The sequence below is a fragment of the Eulemur rufifrons genome, chromosome 8 (genome assembly GCF_041146395.1).
Source record: "Eulemur rufifrons isolate Redbay chromosome 8, OSU_ERuf_1, whole genome shotgun sequence".
Taxonomy (NCBI): Eukaryota; Metazoa; Chordata; class Mammalia; order Primates; family Lemuridae; genus Eulemur; species Eulemur rufifrons.
In genome coordinates this window covers 37935183-37953256 of record NC_090990.1, presented here as the reverse complement: position 1 = coordinate 37953256, position 18074 = coordinate 37935183, and the positions used below count along the sequence as shown (strand labels likewise).

General features: G+C 37.6%; 1 protein-coding gene across 7 annotated transcripts in view; it reads right to left on the bottom strand.

Annotated features, from left to right (window-relative positions):
- Positions 1 to 18074, bottom strand: part of OSBPL9 (oxysterol binding protein like 9) — a 167123-nt gene that overhangs the window by 74030 nt on the left and 75019 nt on the right. For all 7 annotated transcript variants that reach the window (XM_069479964.1, XM_069479965.1, XM_069479955.1 and 4 more), the window contains one exon: positions 10080 to 10156. In XM_069479964.1, coding sequence (XP_069336065.1) covers positions 10080 to 10156 — 77 coding nt within the window. The remainder of the gene's footprint in view (positions 1 to 10079; positions 10157 to 18074) is intronic.

The following is an 18074-nucleotide window of genomic DNA, read 5'->3' as shown; positions in this document are numbered from 1 at the left end:
CCAAAAATCAGATAAGCAACCATACTACCTGGTTTTACCATTATATCAAGGAAAGAGGCACTGAAGAAGGCAGAAAAGAAAGTCTTGTATTACCTATACCACCTCTCCCCCATCCCCCCTCAGTGCCATGCCAGCATGCCCAGTGGAGAGAGAATCTGTGTGCCTGGGGAGAGAGAGTGAAAGGACTATGAGACTTCGCAATGAAACCCAGGGCCGCCCTGGCACAAGAGAACACACCATAGGGCAGAATTCTGCCAATGCCCACAGAGGGAGCATTAGATCAGCCCAGCCAGGGAGATCCAGCTAGCCCCACCACTGGCTAACAAAAAGGAGCCTGGGGCCTGGACTAAATTCCTAAGGTAGCCAGGCCACCGTCCTTCGGCAATTCCTGTGACTAGACTGGCTCGGAACCAGTGAACTTAGGGTGCACATGACCCAGTGAGACATCATCAGAGGCTGCCAAGCGAGTTCCTGTGATCCCTGCTATCCCCAACTACAGGAAGTGTGGCTCAGGGAGTCTTTTTCCACTTGCGAAAAGGAAAGGGAAAAGTTCAGAGGACTTTGTTTTGCAACCTGGGTACCAGCTCAGCCACAGTAAAATAAAGTGCCAAGCAGACTCCTGAAGCCCCTGAGTCTAGGTCTTAGTTCCTGGAAGGCATTCCTGGACCCACTCTGGGCCAGAAGGAAACAAGCTTCCCTGAAGGGAAGGACCCAGTCCTGGCAGGATTCACCACCTGCTGACTAAAAAAAGAAATCTTGGGCTTTGAATAAACATAAGAGGTAGCCAGGCAGCAATCACCATGGGCTTATGAGTGAGACTGGGCTGGCGTCAGGTATGACCTGGCACTGGTGGCCACAAGGGAATGCCCACATCACTCCTCCCCCAACTCCAGCAGCCCAGCACAGAGTGGGGGAAGACAGTGAGAGTTTTTGCCTGATAATCCAGGGAATTCTCCCGTATCTTACCCAAGTCCACCAAGGCAGTACCATCAGGAGGCAGCAAGAGTCATTACTGGGCGTGGGGCACCTCCAATACAGATATAGCTGCAGTAACCAAAGACTTAGATCGCAACACTCAAATCTGTTTGAGTATCTGGAAAGTCTTCTCAAGAAGGACAGGTTCAAAGAAGCCCAGACTGCAAAGATTAAAATAAATACCTAACTCTTTAATGCCCAGACATCAAGGAACATGCACAAGCATCAAGAATGTCCAACAAAATATGACTTCATCAAACTAAATAAGGTACCAGTGACCAATTCTGGTGTGATGGAGATACGTGAAGAAGCTCAATGAACTTCAAGACAACACAGAGAAGGAATTCAGAAGCCTATTAGAGAAATTTAACAAAGAGACTGAAATAGGTTGGGCGCAGAGGCTCACGCCTATAATCTTAGCACTCTGGGAGGCCTAGGACAGAGGATCACTTGAACTCAGGAGTCCAAGACCAACCTGAGGAAGAGTGAGATCCCATTTCTACTAAAAATAGAAAAATAAGCAGGGTGTGGTGGCATGCGCCCATAGTCCCAGTTCCTTGGAAGGCTGAGACAGGAGGATCACTTGAGCCCAGTAGTTGGAGGTTACTGTGAGGTAGGTGGATGGCATAGCACTTTAGCCTGAGCAACAGAGTGAGACTCTGTCTCAAAAAAAAAAAAAAAAAAAAAAAAAAAAAGAAGAAGAAGAAAATACACAGTCAGAAGAGAAAAAAGAATAAGAAAGAATGAAGCACACCTACAGGATCTAGAAAATAGCCTCAAAAGGGCAAATCTAAGAGTACTGGTCTTAAAGAGGAGGTAGAGAAAGAGATTGGGATGGAAAGTTTATTCAAAGAAATAATAACAGAGAACTTTGCGATCCTAGAGAAAGATATCAATATTTTGGTACAAGAAGATCATAAAACACTAAGATTTAAGCCAAACAAGACTACATCAAGGCATTTAACATAATCAAGCCTCAAAGGTCACTGATAAAGAAAAGGTCTCAAGGGAAGCAAGAAAAAAGAAAAAAATATTCAGTCACCAGAAGGTAAAAAAACAAAATAAAAAAAAAAAAAAACATACAAAGGAGCTCCGATACATCTGGCAGCAGACTTCACAGTGGAAACCTTACAAGCATGAGAGAGTGGCACAACATATTCAAAGTGCCGAATGACGAAAATTTCAACCCTAGAATATTATATTCTGCAAAAATATCCTTCAAACATGAAGGGGAAATAAAGACTTTCCCAGACAAACAAAAGCTGAGGGATTTCATCAACACCAGACCTGTCCTACAAAAAAATGCTAAAAGGAGTCCTTCAATCTGAAAGAAAAGAACATTAATGAACAATAAGAAATCATTTGAAGGTATATAACTAACTGGTAACACAAATACACAAATACAGAATACTCTATTGCTGTAAGTGCAGTGCATAAATGACTGATATCTTGAGTAGGAAGACCAAAAGACAAACCTATCAAAAATAACTACAACAACTTTTTAAAAAGTAGATAGTATTAAAAAACGTATGGATAGAAACAACAAAAAGTTAAAAAGTGGGGGAGGAGGAGTTAAAGGGTAGAATTTGTTAGATTTCTCTTTGCTTATTTGTCTGTTTGTAAGCAGTTATGCTTAAAATAATCATAAAATGTTTTTTGCAAGCCTCGTGGTAACCTCAAACCAAAAAACCTACAACAGATACACAAAAAATAAGGAGCAAGAAATTAAAAGATACTACCAGAGAAAATCACTTTTAACAAAGTAAGACAGGAAGGAAGAAAGAAAGGACCACAAAACAACCAGAAGTCAGGTAACAACAGGGTAGTGGTAAGTCCTTACCTATCAATAACAACATTGAATGCAAACGGACTAAACTCTCCAATGACATAGAGTGACTGAATGGATTAAAAAACATGAGCCAAATATATGTTATATGCAAGACACACACTTCACCTATAAATTTATAACTACACCTATAAAGATATGAAAATAAAGGAATGCAAAAAGACATTCTATGCAAATGGACACCAAAAAGGAGCAGGAGTAGCTACACTTCTATGAGATAAAATAGATTTCAAGACAAAAATCATAAAGAGAGACAAAGAAGATCATTATATAATGATAAAGGGGTCAATTCAGCAAGAGGATATAACAATTCTATATATATGCACCCAACACTAGAGCACCCAGATATATAAGGAAATATAATCAGAGCTAAAGAGAGAGATAGGCCCCAAAACAATAATTGTTGGAGATGTCCACACTTTACTTTCAGCATTGGACAGATCATCCAGACAGAAAATCAACCAAGAATCATTGGACCTGACCTGCACTGTAGATCAAATAGACCTGATAGGTATTTGCAGAACGTTTCATCCAACAGCTACAGAACACACATTCTTCTCCTTACCTCATGGATCATTCTCTAGGACAGACTATATGTTATGCCACAAAACAAGTTTTAAAAATTCAGAAAAATTAATATCATAGTATTTTCTCTGACTACAATAGAATAATACTAGAAATCAATAACAAGAGGAACACTGGAAAGTATACAAACACATGAAAATTAAACAATATTCTCTTGAATGACCAGTGGGTCAATGAAGAGATTATGAAGGAAATTTAAAAATCTCTCAAAACAAATGAAAATGAAAACAGAACATATCAAAACCTGTAGTAATAAGAGGAGAGTTTATAGCAATAAGTACCTACATCAAAAAAGTAGGAAAGGGTCCAATAAACAACCTAACAGTGCATCACAAAGAACCAGAATAACAGGACCAAAACAAAACCAAAATTAGAAGAAAACAAATAACAACGATCAGAGCAGAAATAAATTAAAACCAAAAAACCACAAAAGATAAATGAAACAAAAAGTTGGTTTTTCAAAAAGATAAACAAAATTTACACACCTTTAGCCAGACTAAGAATAAAAGAGAGAAGACCCAAATAAATAAAATCAGAGATCAAAAAGGAGACATTACAACTGATGCTGCAGAAATCCAAAGGATCATTAGAGACTGCTATGATCAACTATATGCCAATAAACTGGAAAACCTAGAAGTAGTGGATAAATTCTTAAGACACATACAACCTACCAAGACTGAACCAGGAAGAAATCCAAAACTTGAATAAACTATTAGCAAGTAATGAGATAGAAACAATAATAAAAAGTCTCCTATCAAAGAAAAGCTCAAGACCTGATGGCTTCACTGCTTAATTCTTCCAAGCATTCAAAGAGAATTAATATCAATCTTACTTAAACTAAAAAACAAATCAAGGAGAAGGGAGTATTCCTAAATTCATTCTATGAGGCCTGTATCACCAATATCAAAACCAAAGACACAATAAAAAAAGAAAACTATAGGCCAATATCTCTGAGGAACATAGATGCAAAGGTCCTCAACAAAATACTAGCAAACCAAATTCAACACCACATCAAAAAAATTATTCATCATGTCAAGTGGGATTCATTCCAGGGATGCAAGAACAGGTCAACATGCAGATCAATCAATGTGATACATCGTATCAACAAAATCAAGAACAAAATCCATATGATCATTTCAACTGATGCTAAAAAAAAGCATTCAGTAAAATTCAACATCCCTTCATGATAAAAACTCTCAAAAAATTAAGTATAGAAGGAACTTAACATCAACATGATAAAAGCCATATATAACAGACCCACAGCGAGTATCATACCGAATAGACACAAACTGAGAGGCCAAGACGGGAAGACTGCTTGAGTTCTAGACCAGCCTAAGTAAGAGTGTGACCCCATCTCTACTAAAAATAGAAAAATCAGCTGGGCACAGTGTTATGCACCTGTAGTCACAGCTACTCGGGAAGCTGAGGCAAGAGGATCACTTGAGCCCAGGAGTTTCAGGTTGCAGTGAGAAAGGATAATGCCACTGCACTCTAGCCAAGGTCACAGAGTGAGACTCTGTCTCAAAAAAAAAAAAAGAAAAAAGAAAAAAGAAACCTGCCATAATTATTGCAGCACTATTCACAATAGCCAAGATTTGGAATCAACTTCAGTATCCATCAAGAGGTGAATGGAGGCTGGGCACCGTGGCTCACGCCTGTAATCCTAGCACTCTGGGAGGCCGAGGCGGGAAGATCGTTTGAGCTCAGGAGTTCAAGACCAGCCTGAGCAAGAGGAAGACCCTGTCTCTACTAAAAATAGAAAGAAATTAACTGGACAGCTAAAAATATATAGAAAAAGTTAGCCGGGCATGGTGGCACATGTCTATAGTCCCAGCTACTCGGGAGGCTGAGGCAGGAGGATTGCTTGAGCCCAGGAGTTTGAGGTTGCTGTGAGCTAGGCTGACACCATGGCACTCTAGTCCGGGCAACAGAGTAAGACTCTGTCTCAAAAAAGAGGTGAATGGATAAAGAAATTATGGTACATACACACAATGGAATACTATAGAGCCACAAAAAGAATGAAATTCTGCCATTTGCAACAATATGGATGGAACTGCAGAATGTTACATTGAATGAAATAAGCCAAGCACAGAAAGACAAATCTCATATGTTCTCACTCATATGTGGGAGCTAAATATTAAAAACAATTGATCTCATGGAGACAGAGAGTAGAATGATGGCTACCAGAGATTGGGAAGGCTAGCAGGGTGTGGGGATAAAGTGGGGATAGTTAATGGGTACAAAAATATAGTTAGATAGTTAGATAGAATGAACAATATTTGATAACATAACAAAGTGACCAGAATCAACTATAAATTAGGATATACTTTAAAATAACCAAAGGAGTGGAATTGTAATGTTCCTAACACAAACAAATGATAAATGCCCAAAGTGATAAATACCCCAGTTACCCTGATTTGATTAAGTCATATTGTGTGTCTGTGTCAAAACATTACAAGTACTCTAGAAAGATATACAACTATTATGTACCCATAATAGTTAAAAATAAAAAGAGAAGTTATCTCCTAAAAGCACTTTCAATTTTCATACATGAATGGCCCAGAGTATAATCCTGCCATTAAGAGAAAGAAAACTCAGATAAAGAGGTGAGTTTGGGGAGAAAAGAGATGTCTTTAGCCATGTTGAAGTAGAGTTCCAGGGTGACATCTAACTGGCAAAACCCAAAAGGAAAAAAAAGTAGGACTAAAGCTATATATCAAAGGAGATAGAAAAATTAGGTGAAAAAGACTCATCTACACAGAAGATTTAGCTGAATTCTTGAAAATGGTGGGGGCTGCTGGCAGGTAAAGAAATAAGGACACAATCTCAAAGCAAATATCATGCAGTCAAGAGTATGTGTGTAGTGTTAACCTTGGGAAAGGGTAAGAATATTTTTTCTTAGGAATATGCAAAGCAGAGAAGTATAGGTGAAATCTTTAAGAACTACTGAAGAACAAAGACCTTTTTCTATGAAGATGAGAACAGGCTATCATTAGATACTGAATATAATAAAGAGATTTCACAATGAGGCTTGAATTGGAAATCAACAAGAAATCAATACAAAGACTGTTAAATAATAATGGATATCCAATTAAAGTTAGACAAAATTAAAATGGTGATAGATACAATAATCTAACTTTTGTGACCTCTAACAGTACTACAAGCAGAGAAACCAGACAATGGGGACCCTGGGGAATGGAGACCCAAATTACACACAACACAAAACATCCAGTGACAAGAATTCTAAGGGTGATAGCAAAAACAATGTTAAAGAAGCAGGCCAGGAGTGGTGGCTCACATCTGTAATCCTAGTATTCTGGGAGGCCAAGGCAGGAGGATCACTTGAGCTTAGGAGCTCGAGACCAGCCTGAGCAAGAGCAACACCCCGTCTCTACTAAAAATAGAAACAAATTAGCCGGGCAACTAAAAATAGAAAAAATTCGCCAGGCACGGTGGCACACAGCTGTAGTCCCAGCTACTCGGGAGGTTGAGGCAGGAGGATCCCTTGAGCCCAGGAGTTTGAGGTTACTGTGAGCTAGGCTGACACCATGACACTCTAGCCCTGGCAACAGAGAGAGACTCTTTCTCAAAAAAAAAAAAAACCAAAAAAAAAACCAAAAAAAAAAACACCCAGCAGCCACAAGGTCTACACTGGGGAATGAGATAAACAAAACTAGAAAGGTACTAAACGGGAATGAAAAATGGAGAAGTAGAGCTCAGATCAAAACGAGGGAAGAAAGGTCCAGAAGTAAAATGGTAGAAGGAGGTGAAGGTAAGAAAATTCTTGTCAAAGAGAAAACACTTCTTAATTTAATATCTTGGAAATGGCATAGCTCTTAGTAATGACAAAGCTAGTGCAGTATAATTTAATGGCTGGAGTAGTGATAAAGTTCAATGGGAAAAGGAAGCCGTGCTATGTAGTAGAAGCTTCCTCATCTATAAACTGGGGGCAAAAAATCCATATCTTTTAAGATTTTTGTGATACATCAAAATAGATACTACGATATATTTTAAAAGTAGGCTGCTGCCATCACTGAATCTCCTCTCTCACACCCCTTTGGAAGACAGCTCCATGAGTACCCACCCCACAGTGCCTAACAGTATTTTATACATCTCCAAATATTGAATAAACAGCAATGGGAAAGCAATCTAGACATCAACTGTTTGTTCATTAATTCCTTTAATTATTTCTTCATTTAACTAACATTTACTGAGCACTATTTGAATACCAGGCACTAGGAGAGGGAATGGTAGCAGTAGTTATTACAACTGCAACTAACATTTATCAAGTTCTTACTATAGCTAGGCATTATTTCAACCAGTTTTCATTTAACTTACTTAATCACCAAAACAACTCTAAGAAGTAGGTACTTTTATTATCCTCATTTTATAGATAAGGACACCAAAACTCAGAGACAGTAAGTTGAATGTTAATGGTGGCACCGGGATACAAAGCCAGACATTCTAGCTCCAGAGTGAAGTTCTTTACCACACTTTATTACCTCTGGGAAGAGAATCTTTTGCCAGTCACATGAACATTTAATTCCATATTTCTAAGTGTCCTGTCCTCTGCATGCATTAAGTTTAGGGCAAAAAAAAAAAGGACTCTTCTGTGTTATATGTATTTTAAAATATCAAAGCTATCTATCAGAAGTCTAAGACTTCTTAAAGTTGTCTATTATTCCCAAAGACATGTAAGCTCTCTTCTTAGCAAAAGCTCAAAAATTCCAAAATTGGATTAAATTAGTGCCTGAACTTAAGGAATTTACATCCTATCTGAGGAGGTGAGAGCTATCTATACTTTAAAAGATAAATAAGAGGAATATGGTAAGGGCTTTGTTAATTGTGCAATGACTATAGTATTCCAAGGGAAGAGATTATTTTGAACCTGGGGTGGGGGGGAGAAGGTGGGGCTCAATAGGGGAGGCTTCATAGAAGAGGTCAGTTCTGAATCAGGCTTTGAAGAAAAGGGCAGAAGAACATTTCAGAGAGAGAGAGAACATCACACACAAGAGTGTGGAGGACAGAAATGAAAAAAGTGTGTTTGGAGGAAAGCAAGTAAGTAACAACACTAATAGAAGGTTTATACAGTGGCAGAAATGTCCAGAAGGACATGTGAAAATAGATTACAAAGAGACTTGAATGTCAGTCTAAGCAATCATGGGAGGGAGGGATCTCATCTGCCACATTCATCTAATACGAGTATTAAAACACTTGTCTTCTTACGGGATCACGAATTTGCTGAAATGATGCTATAGTCATTTATGAAGCTGCCTAAATTAAAAATAAACCTACAGAAATTATAAAGTTGCTTTTAAAAAGCGTAACTTACAAATCTATTTCAATTCCATATTCATTTCTTATAGTTCCTTAATAACCACATCCTCGCATAATGTTTTTTAAGCCTCTACTTGAACACTTTCAAGTGATAGTCTAACATCTAATAAGACCTAGGATGCCCTACACCACCCTATCTAATCAAGCCAATGCCTGGTGTAGGACAAAGATAGGTAGAGAGAAAAGGTTATAAAACATCCACTTTCTACAATTCAATCTTCTAAATGAAAATATTTAAAACAAAATCTTCTATATGTCACAAATATAAGCATTTTAATTAGAGAATAAACACAGAAAATTATCTTCAGTGTGGTAGAGTAGATAGATATTAGCTGCTTTTTGTTACCTAGCATCTTTTTTTCCCTATTCTACTTTTGCTTGCGGTGGGGTGAGATAGGGTGAACACACTTTCTACATTATCAGCAATGTGTTTCTGGTGAAGCCAGCTCCAGGGTGAAGCACATGACTGTAAAATTGTGATTGGTCAGGACTGGACACATGACTGAAACTAAGGTGATCAACACTAATCCTGTCAATCCTGTTAAGGTCCGGAACAAAATATGAGAGGCTGAAATTGCTGCAGCCATCATACCACCACAAAGGTAGAACCTATCTGAAAATGAAACCAACCCAAAAGAACTGAATCCTAGAAACAGAAATGGGGGATATGAGTCCTTGTGATCTCATGCCTACTTCGAAATACATCTAAGCTAGATTCACTTTTTTTCAAACAGTTTGGATTGGGTTTTCTTTCACTACCATCCCAAAGAGTACTAACTGACACATGCGGTAATATCCAAATCCTGTAATAAGAAAATGAGGTCGACTTCTTATCACTTATCTAGTATTACGCATAATTTTTTTGCAGTATTGCAAAATAAATTTATTTGAAAATAAACTGTCTTATAAAGGTCAGAGGCAATTTGTGATCCCAGGTTCAGCTTGTCTCATAAAAAGATTCAACTTCAAGTAGCACAATTTCATGTCTGCTTTTAATCCTGAACATTCTTGAATCATGAAAGAACCAACTATTCACACAATAACCAACTATAGATACCAAATTTAAAAAAATGAATCTGGTACATTTTAACAGCATTTTACTTTCAACATTGCCTTGAACTATCTTATTTCTAAACAAAAATCAGTATTTTACCCTACAGAAAGCACAAAAAAATAAATGACTATAACTTTACTATATAACACTATAAAAGCAAGAAAAAGCAACTGAGAAATTAAAAGTTCTCATTACATCATATCACAATTATTTTTTAAAACTCTGAAAACAAACACACAAAAAAACTAATGAACTATCCAGAAGCCATGTAAAGACTCTTACTTGAAGCTGGAGAGTGTGTCGAAGAATTGTTTCTTCTAAGGCATGGATCCACTTCTCTCGCTCATCAGCATCACGTGCTGGAATAAAAGATTATAAAAATTAAAAGTTTACTTTCTACAATATACCTCTATGTTTGAAAGTATAATTTTAGAACTGTGATACTAACAGAAAAGGTTTTTAGTTGTGCCATTTCCTTAGTAAGTTCAGCTTGATCTATCCTTTCCAGATACACAAACCTACTTGCAACAATTTATAACAAAGGGAATATTATGTTCAATAATAGCAGGCTACACAGTTCAGACCGAACTTCCCATTGAGAACAACTAGAAAAGCTGGTCTGATTATTAAAAAACAACTGGTTGAAGGCATCAGAAACCAACAAAGTAGAAAGAATTACCAGGCCAACATCTGGGAGAAGACAAAAATCTAGAAGATAAGCCTTGTCTTTGGGGCCACTTTTCCCCCAGAGACTTTGTAAAATCCAGGGCAGGAGTTGTAGACTGGACAATGCACTTAAAAGCTTTGTCAGCGTGTGAGCAAGGGGTATATGAGAACTCTACTTTTTGCTCAATTTTGCTGTGAACCTAAAACTGCTCTAAAAAATAAAGTCTATTTAAATACTAATAAGCCTTTTTAGGCCAAAAGGTAGAAACCAGGGCCCATCAACAATGGGAGCTCTGGTAAATAGGCCATGTTTTGATTGGGACCCCAAACAGCTTCACTTTGGGATTAAGGATAAACCAGAATTGAAACTATTATTTGGTCATATAGGTGGCCCAGAAAAATCTTAAATCTTGATGCCTGAAATGGATTAAAATGACCCCAGATTATTTGTGAGTCCAGGCATCTAGCTAGCCAAAGCAAATGAAAATCTTTTCTGTAAAATGATATCATCTTAGCTTCTAAATTAAATTTCCATAAACAATTTTTCAAATACAATGTCTAGTACAAAGGCAAAGACAATCAAGTACACATAAGCACAGACACTTTTGGAGGAAAAAACTCCACATTAATGAGAACAAAAAGACAATATAAACAGATAAACTGGGGCTCCAGATTATTTTATAAATGATATAGATTTTTCCTTTTTTTTTCTTTTGTTTGCTTTTCATTTAGATTTATAAAATAATCAAATATAAATTCTAAAATTGAAAATGTAATAATCAAAATTAAGAACTCAATAGATGAATCTAACAACAGACTAAATAGAACTCAAGAGACAATTATAGAACTGGAAGAGAGGTTAGAAGAAACTAATCAGAATGAAAGACAGTGAGACAAAGGGATAGAAAATGTAGAAGAAAGGGTAAGCCAACACGGTGAAAAAGTATAACATGCGTGTGATTAGAATACCAGAGGGAGACAAAAAGAAAGAATGGAACAGAAGCACTATCTGGCTGAGAATTCCCCAAAATTATGAAAGACATTAAGCCACAGATATCAGAAGCTCTAGGAACCCCAAGCACGGTAAATCAAAGAAAAACACAGTTAAGCACATCCCAGTAAAAACAGAAAAAGAGAAATAGAAAAAAATCTGTTTTTAAGATATAGGAACCCTCTTGAATGGGATTAGGGACTCCAGAGAGCTCTCTTGCTCTCTTAACAAGCTGTGAGGATACAAGGACAATGAGATGTGGAATTTCTGCAACCTGTAAGAGGGCCTTCATCATAACTTGACCATGCTGGCACCCTGATCTCAAACTCTCCAGCCTCCAGAACTGTGAGAAATCAATGTTTGCTGTTTAAGCTATCTAATCTCTGATAATTTGTTATAGCAGCCCAAACTGATTAAGACATGAAGTAACTTTGAAAAACAGTATTTGGACTATATAATGAAAGGCGGAAAAGAAAGAAAAGGAAAAAGGGGAAAGGAAAGGAGGGGAGGGGAGCAGAGGGGAGGGAAAAGGGGAAAGGGAAAGGAAAGGAAAGAGCTGTATACAAATATTGTACTCTAGTTAGCAAATCTGGTTTTCATAGGAGTATAGGTTAGCAATTCTATAACTACAAACAAGTGACTACATTATAGATAATGAGAACATTTCTCAACTGTCAAAGAAAAAAATTACAAATAAGAAAAGGGAGAAGTCTAGAATAAACTTTGTGGTATTAGACTGGAATTAGAGGTATCAGTATGAACTCATGATTTTAGATAGATAATAAATAGGTAGGTAGGGCAAGTAAGTAGGTAGGTAGACAGATACAGGAAGTGCTTGAAAAAGAATGGGGGCATGTCAAAAAGGCACAGGAGCCAACCTGAAGGAGTTCTAATGGCTAAAGCTCAAAGAATTTTGAGAAATAAGAAATAGGACAGAAATATGAAAAAAATAAAAATAAAAAAAAATAAATTCAGAAAGTATTGGACTATAGATCACAGAATATAATAAATATCCATGAATTGAATACAGATATATAAAGAATACTTGAATAAGTACATAAATAGGGGAGAAAAGATATCTCTTCCTTCAGAAGAATTATGATTAATAAGTGTAGAAGGCTGGGCATGGTGGATCACACCTGTAACCCCAGCACTTTGGAAGGCTTAGGAGGGAGGATTGCTTGAGGTTAGGAGTTTCAGACCAACCTGGGTGACATAGCAAGATCCCATCTCTACAAAAAAAAAAAATTTTTTTTTTTTTTTTTTTTTTGAGACAAAGTCTCGCTTTGTTGCCCGGGCTAGAGTGAGTGCAGTGGCGTCAGCCTAGCTCACAGCAACCTCAAACTCCTGGGCTTAAGCGATCCTACCGCCTCAGCCTCTCGAGTAGCTGGGACTACAGGCATGCGCCACCCATGCCCAGCTAATTCTACAAAAAATTTAAAGATTAGCCGGGTGTGGTGCAGTGCAAGCATAGCCCCAGCTACTCTGGAGGCTGAGGCAGGATCGTTTAAGCCCACGAGTTTGAGGCTACAGTGAGCTATCATCAGGCCACTGCACTCCAGCCTGGGCAACAAAGCAAGATCTTGTCTCATAAAAAAAAAAATGTAGAAGGAATAAGAAAAATCAAAAATTACCATTACACCAACACGACAGTAATAATTACTAGAGGCAAGATCCACTGATAGTGAATGGCTAAAATCAGTTGGCAAAAGTGAGAAACAAGGTAATTAGTATAATCTAAAAGTGTCTCCCCAAAGGTATTTATCAATTATAAACAAAAAAAAGTAATTTTACAATGGAGAAATCTGGTACACAGTACCTTAATCAAGTGACCAAGGTTAACATCATCGGCAGTAAGATTAATTGACATCATATACCCCCCAATACAATCCACTGAGAAGGAAACAGCATCATTTCTGTGATATTCTTGCCAAAAATACATAATCTAAATCTAATCATGAGAAAATATCAAATAAATCCAGAATGAGAGACATTCTACAAAATAACCAATACTCATCAAAAATGTCAAGGTCATGAAAGACAAGAAAAGAATAAGGAGTTGTCACAACTAAATGCAATGTGAAATCCTGGATTGAATCCTGGAATGGAAAAGGGACATTAGAGGGAAAATTCAAATAAGTTCCACAGTTTAGTTTAAAGTATTGTATCAAATGGGTAGAAGATCCAGCTCAGGGTACCAGAGCCTGAGCAGGGCGAAGAGGAGTGAAGGGACAACCTAGTATGGAGCATGAAAGCCCACAGCAAGATGAACGGGGACTCTATATAATGGGAAAGTCCAACACAGGGAGTCAGAGCCCAAGGAAAGTGAGGAAGGTGTCCACACTGCAGTGAATGGAGTCAGTCTGGCACAAGTCTTCCAAAGCTGAGTGGCGTGAGGGTGCCATTTACAAAGGGAAGTGGATGATTGTAAAATAATTATATATAGAAGTATTGATCAAACAAGTAAATATAACAAAGATAAAGAGTTTCTCATAGTTGGAAAATGGAGTTACAAATATGGTAAGGGAGAAAACCAGAATGTTTTCTGTGACATTAGACTACAATTGGAGGTATCAGTATGAATTCATGGTTATATATATACATATATATGGAAATAAATATGGACATGGATACACTAGAAAATATCCTTCATCAAAAGAATCCAGTGCTCCCTGGAAAAATGGGTGATTCCAGAACTAGAACAGGAAAGGTACAAAATGAATCTGGAATATCTTCTTGTGCCAGAAAGTAAGGAATACTCAAAAAATGATAGGGGCATGTCAAAAGAACACAGAAGTCAGCTTAAATAGGATTCCACTGGCCAAACTGAGGACAATTTCATCAGCATCAAAATAATGAGCCCAGCTGGGGTGGCTCACGCCTGTAATCCCAGCACTTCGGGAGGATGGATTGAGGCCAGGAGTTTGAGGCTCCAGTGAGCTATGATTGTGCCACTGCACTCCAGCCTGGGCGACAGAGTGAGAATGTCTCTAAAATAAAATAAAATAAAACAATGATATATGTTTGTAGACAGGGAAGGCTTCTGAGACAAGGAGATTAGAACTGAATTTTAAAGACTGAGTAGAAATTAGAAGCAAAGGTGTAGGGGGTGGGGATGTGGAGAAAAGGGGGGGCATTCCAGGTAAAGAGAACAGAATAAGCAAAGACAAAGGGCAAATTACTCTATGAGAGTAGGACTAAGCATCAGAAGATGTAGCCCATTGCTTTGCTACTTTTTTCTAGTGTTAACCTTAGCAAGCCACTTATATCATCTAAATATTCATTTTGCACCTTAAAATTGGAAGCTTGTACTAAATTATCCCTTCTAGCTGAAAATTCAAGATTCTATTATTCTGACTAATTTAGCCTGCTGTCTCCCATTCTCTCCTGTGTGTCAGTAAACAAACCTCTACCCTACTGGATCTAATAGGAAAAATATATTTTTTTAATTTTTTATTTATTTTTTTTTTTGAGACAGAGTCTCGCTTTGTTGCCCGGGCTAGAGTGAGTGCCATGGCGTCCGCCTAGCTCACAGCAACCTCAAACTCCTGGGCTCAAGCAATCCTCCTGCCTCAGCCTCCCGAGTAGCTGGGACTACAGGCATGCACCACTATGCCCGGCTAATTTTTTGTATATATATATTTTAGTTGTCCATATAATTTCTTTCTATTTTTTAGTAGAGACGGGGTCTCACTCTTGTTCAGGCTGGTCTTGAACTCCTGACCTCGAGGGATCCACCCGCCTCGGCCTCCCAGAGTGCTAGGATTACAGGCGTGAGCCACCGCGCCCGGCCAGGAAAAATATTTTTATGTGTATGAAACACCAATGAGATGTCCAGTTATTAATCACAACAAATTGTTCATACGAAAATAAAAATACAGTAATGATATAAACAATTCACAAACCATCTGCAGAGGCATCTCTCTAGGAGTAAAATTAAAGCTACATTGGGTAGCGGAGAGGGAAGGATAAAATGGGGATGGTTGAGGGGTGCAAAAATATAGTTACACAGTTAGCTAGAATGAATAATATTTGATAGCACAACGAAGTGACTGTAATCAAAATAAGTTATCCCATGATGATGTCTGAACCATGGGGAGGTCCCTATCCAGACACTATAAAACAAGACCCAGACCATAACCAAGGTCTCTTTTGCTAACGTAAGAGGTCCAGGTGTCATCTGTAGCGTATGTATCTTGCTCTTGCTCTATAATCCTATCTTGCTCCCCCCTCTATAAATTTTACCTCATGCGTGACTTACCAAAAAAAAAAAAAAAGAATCTAGCCTGGCGTGGTGGCTCACCCCTGTAATCCTAGCACTCTGGGAAGCTGAGGTGGGAGGATCACTTGAGGTCAGGTGTTCGAGACCAGGCTGAGCAAGAGTGAGATCCCATCTCTACTAAAAGTAGAAAAATTAGCCAGTTGTGGTGGTGCATGCCTGTAGTCCCAGGTACTTGTGAGGCTCAGGTAGGAGGATTGCTTAAGCCGGGAGTTTGAGGTTGCTGTGAGCTAGGTTAATGCCATGGCACTCTAGCCCAGGCAACAGAGCAAGACTGTGTCTCAAGAAAAACCAAAAAACAAACAATAAGTTAGGGTATACTTTAAAATAACTAAAATAGTGGAATTGGAATGTTCCTAACACAAAGAAATAATAAATCCTTGAGCTAATGGACAGTCCAGTTACTCTGATTTGACTAGTATACAGTGTATGCTTATATCAAAACATCACATGTACCCTATAAAGATATACAACTATTATGTAGTCATAATTAAAAATAAAAACCAAAATTAAAATAAAACTATACTGAGTGAATCCCTACTAAAAATGGCCACATTTAATGAATCTGCTAAAACAACTTTGAGTACTATAGTATTTTACCCAAATAACTCTTCTTCCCTCTTTTTATGTTATTTATACATTCAGTTTATCTCTAGAATTGATTACTTCTCCAGCATCTACCACTTCTATACATTACATTGTCAAGCTTGCTTTCTATCTTCTAAGCCAGTGTGTTCCAAATTTTGTGACTTACAATAAGGAGTACATTTTATATAGCATGACTCAGTTCACACATACATATACACATGTATGTGTACACACACACACATAAAACTGGAACATTCGTTTCACAAAATAATGCCTGTTCTTACTACATGACATACAAATTGATATTTTCTGTTGTATCTAATTTTTTTAAATGCTGATTTGGCCCACTAAATAGAATTCACAATGCACTAATGGATTGGTATCCACAGTTGGAAAACACTGCTCTAAGCCACCTCAATGCCCCACAAAGCTACTGCTTTTTCGTTATCCCTTAAGCAGCACAATGTAAAGGTCAAGAGGGCCGACTCTAGGGTCCAAACTCTGGTCTGATACCTAGCTTTCCCTTATTCACTCTGACCTTGGGCAAGTTACTTAAACTCTCTGAGCTTTACTTTTCTCATCTGTCATCTAAGGATGATAATAAAACCTATGGGGATAACAGTACCTAGACCCTTATGTAGTTCTTGTGAGGTTTCAGTGAGATAATTAATCTGTATAATATTTACCACAGTGCCTGACCTATGCTAAAATACCAATATGTTATCATACACAGCCTTAAGAGAAAATGAGGTCTATTAATCCAGTACACAATTAGCCAGAGAAAATTAGTTAGAAAGAAATTACTTGTAACTTCTAATTCCCAATATAATGCCTGACTTATATGGAAACACTTTAAGGTGTACAGAGGAAAAATAGTATTTTTCTAGTAAGCAAAATACTTATCTCTTCAGGATTTTATAATCTTAGCTCTTTTATTACATATCTAATCACAATTCCTATATTATGTACATTTGAATACATGTAAGAACATGAGGTCATTCAAAAGGTTTCACTCTTCCAATGTAACGCTCACAAACTAAACCACAAGAAGCATATTTTAAGACAAAGTTCCAAAACTCCTATATCTTACCATTCCTGATCCACTGCTTAGGAATCTGTCTTCCTAAAGTCATATTTTCTTCTCCTTTAGGACATAAACAACCTTGAATAAATTACTGCCTGATTGCAAAAGGAAGTGGTTATTTCTCTGTTACGCAATTTAAGTAAAAAGAATTAACATCTGTAATCAGGAAGGCCTTCTTTTCTCTGTAAGTTATTGTGAAATAAAACCATTACACAAAAACCATGTTTACAAGATTAACTGTTGAGAGACTGTCCAAATATCTACTGAGCCCAACACGCATGAGGTACTAAGTTTAGGATATGAGCAAGGATAAAGCATTCCATGATCTCAAGTAACTTACAATCTCTTGGAAAATACGATAACTTGGTTGGATGGTACATTATCTAGTTAGGTTATCTTCTTCACCCATTCTAATAGCCTTGAATACCTTTGCTTATTAGAATTCTATTCATTCCTCTGAGCTATGCTGAAATGTTACCTTCTCCTCATATGTTGCTCATGATAAGAGCACCTGCTCTCTCCTTCCTTAAATTTATTCAAATATTCCAATACTTGGGTAGTATGTAAATACACATGCCAAGTACCTGTCACTGTCTTAGGCATTAGGGACACAGTTTGAGCAATAGTTAAAACTCTAGGCCAGGGATAATCAAGGTTCAAAAATCTACC